This window comes from Mandrillus leucophaeus, unplaced genomic scaffold, assembly GCF_000951045.1.
Source record: "Mandrillus leucophaeus isolate KB7577 unplaced genomic scaffold, Mleu.le_1.0 Scaffold1797, whole genome shotgun sequence".
In the NCBI taxonomy this organism is placed as follows: Eukaryota; Metazoa; Chordata; class Mammalia; order Primates; family Cercopithecidae; genus Mandrillus; species Mandrillus leucophaeus.
The window spans coordinates 36,081-39,318 of NW_012101806.1; the positions used below are offsets into that span (position 1 = coordinate 36,081).

The 3,238-nt window shown below is 55.5% G+C and overlaps 1 protein-coding gene across 1 annotated transcript in view; it reads left to right on the top strand.

Annotated features, from left to right (window-relative positions):
- Positions 1-3,238, top strand: part of LOC105537717 (gamma-glutamyltransferase 5-like) — a gene marked incomplete at its 5' end in the record, with an annotated part of 30,671 nt that overhangs the window by 25,065 nt on the left and 2,368 nt on the right. The window contains 6 exon segments of the mRNA XM_011977353.1: positions 455-591; positions 957-981; positions 984-1,146; positions 1,567-1,673; positions 1,804-1,973; positions 2,113-2,214. Coding sequence (XP_011832743.1) covers positions 455-591; positions 957-981; positions 984-1,146; positions 1,567-1,673; positions 1,804-1,973; positions 2,113-2,214 — 704 coding nt within the window.

Sequence of the window (3,238 nt, forward strand, 5' to 3'; positions counted from 1 at the left end):
AAAAAAAGGCCGGGCATGGTGGCTCATCCCTGTGATCCCAGCACTTTGGGAGGCCAAGGCAGGCAGATCACTTGAGGCCAGGAGTTTGAGGCCAGCCTGAACAACATGGGAAAACCTCGTTCCTACTAAACATACAAAAAAATTAGTTGCGTGTGGTGGTGAACACCTGTAGTTTCAGGAGACTGAGGCACAAGAATCACTGGAACCTGGGAGGCGGAGGTTGCAGTGAGCTGAGACCGGGCCATTGCCTGGGCAACAGAGTGAGACTGTCTCAAAGAAAAAAAAAAAAAAAAAAATCTTTACTATGCTTTTCCACTTAAGGTATTAGTCACTCTTGTGCTGTATAAGGTAATATCCACAGGTTTTGGGAATTAGGATGTGGGTGGATCTTTCTGCAGAGGGGGGGCAACATTTACATAGAGTGACCCCAACCTGTGCCCCGACCCCTCTCCAGGGTTCAACTTCTCAGCAGAGTCTGTGGCCAGGCCTGAGGGGAGGGTGAACATGTACCACCACCTTGTGGAGACGCTCAAGTTTGCCAGGGGGCAGAGGTGGAGGCTGGGGGACCCTCGCAGCCACCCGAAGCTCCAGGTGAGGTTGCTGAGGTTGCTGGGATGGAGGGCTGTCCTCCTCCCTGGCTCAGGACTTAGCATGAAAGGAGGGTCAGGCCCGGCAGGGGGAGGTTGGAGAGAGATGTATGTGGTTCTAGGCCAGGGCAGGACTGAAAGGGATCCCGGGGTGACAGGTACAGGGGTCAGATGCAGGAGTGGCACCATATCTCAAAGGACCTGGAGAGCGGGTGGAGTCTAGACCTAGCCTGGGCTTGAGGGAGGCCTGGCCACAAGGTAGAAGACAGACTGGAGGTGGCCCCCATGGGGGCTGAGCTTGTCCTGCCCTTGGTTCTATGGATCCCGCTTGGCCCCTCACTGACCCTGCCACCTGCCCACCCACCCCAGAATGTCTCCTGGGACCTGCTGGGGGAGCCCTGGCCCAGCTCATCCGCCAACAGATCGATGGCTGGGGGGACCACCAGCTCAGTCACTACAGCTTGGCTGGGGCCTGGGGCCACAGGACAGGCATGTCCCCTGTGTCTGTGCTGAAGGAGGATGGCGGCACCGTGGTTGCCACCAGTACCATCAACACACTGTGCGTGGGGCTTGGGGGAAGATGGATGGCTTCACTTCCCCTCTCCTAGACCTGCACTCCCCCAGCCCCATGTCCCCTCACTTGTCTCCATGGGGCAGCACCTTGCTTTTGGCCTTTGTCTCCTCCTCTAGTTCAAAAGAGGCCCCCACCCCTGACATCTCTGGCTGGAAAGGCTGCTGCTGGGGTGGCCCCAAGCCAAGACTTATCTGGGAATGGGCAGCCTCACTCAGAAGGGTATCCTGATATGGGGGCACAGGTGGGTCTTTGGGGACCCCTCCTGGTTGGTGCCAGGGAGAGAATAGTGGCTCCAGCATGCTTTGGGGCAGCTGTAAAATGAGGGGGTCCTGAAAGGTGGGCAGGGCAGGCGGTGTCTGGTGGGAACCCCGGGTCCTAGCCCAGGCTCTGCCTCCATGGCTGCAGCTTTGGAGCAATGGCGTATTCACTATGGACAGGCATCATCCTCAACAATGAGGTCCTGGACTTATGCGAGCAATGCCCCCGGGGTTCCGGCACCACCCCCTCACCTGGTGAGAACAAGGCTTCCCACCCGGGGTCCACAAGGCCCCCAACTATGGAAGAGGAGGGAGGGGGCTGGGCTGGGGCTGCATGCTGACCCCTGGATGGGTTACTGCACTCGCCAAGCCACTATTTGCTCAGCAGTGAATGGAGACAGGGTGGGTAGAGGTCCCGGAGGGTTCTGGCCCCCAGTTCCAGGCAAGTGTTCCCCGTCCTTCATGGTGCCCTCTGTCTTGATCAACAAAGCCCAGGGGTCAAAGCCAGTGGTTGGTGGGGCTGGCGGGGAGCTCATCGTCTCTGCTGTGGCTCAGGTTAGTCTGGAGAGCTCCTGGCTCCAGTGTCTCCTCTCTGGGCAGCATACTGTCTGACTCTCCCTGGAGTGGGGATGTGAGGGCTGATGTAGGGTAGCGGGTACCCTCTTTCTCCCTGCATCCCTCATCTCTCCCCCAGGCCATCATGAACAAGCTATGGCTTGGCTTTGACCTGAGAGCAACCCCCATCCTGCATGTGAATAGCAAGGGCTGTGTGGAGTACCAGTCCAGCTTCAGTCAGGTGAGGCTGAGGTCTGAGCTGGATGCCTAGGGCAGACCCCACTTCCCAAGTCCATGTTGCTCAAAGCTACCTGAGAGGAACTTAGTCATTGAGATTCTTAGGCTTGGTACACTTCAGCTTTGAGGGCCATAGGAGTTGGGGACCTTGATGGGTGAGGCCGTCAGTGGCCTCCAGGCCAGTTCCATGGCGTCCAAGACAGAGAGCAGGGTGTCGTCTATGCTGCTCCCAGGCTGAGGATCTCAGCACCTTGGTCTCTGTTCTGTGGTTGATGCCATTTTTCAGAAGTGAGTTTTCCTGGCTGGGGCCTCTCAGACTCTCCCTCATGGTGACTTTTTCCTTGTGTGATTTGCAACTTTATTTGTAAAAGAGGTTGTTTTACCTGTGGCAGTCTGTAAAGTGATTTTCTTCTGGGGCACTAGGGCATTGGTGATAATTTTTAGTATATATAATTTTTTTTTTTTTTTGAGACAGCATCTCACTCTGCTGCCCAGGCTGGAGTGCAGTGTTGTGATCACAGCTCACTACAGCCTTGACATCCTGGGCTCAAGTGATCCTTCCTCCTCAGGCTCCCAGGAGCTAGGACTATAGGTGTGTGCACCACACCTGGATAGTTTTAGTTTTTTGTTTTTCGTAAAGACAGGGTCTCTCACCATGTTGCCTAGGCTGGTCTTGAACTCCTGAGCTCAAGCAATCTTACCACCTTGGCCTCCCAAAATACTGGAATTATAGACATGAGCCACCATGCCTGGCCTACAAACATTTTTTTGATTCCCCACAGAAGCCCATGGTGCAGCTTCAGGGGGTGAATTCTCCTGGCTGACTCCCCCTCCATCCATAGACAGAGACTCAGCTTCCTTGGAGCATCTTTGGGTTGATGGATGCCCTTTGTTAAGAACTATTTAAAAGAGTGATAGCGGCCGGGTGCGGTGGCTCATGCCTGTAATCCCAGCACTTTGGGAGGCAGAGGTGGGTGGATCACAAGGTCAGGAGTTTGAGACCAGCCTGGCCAATATGGTGAAACCTC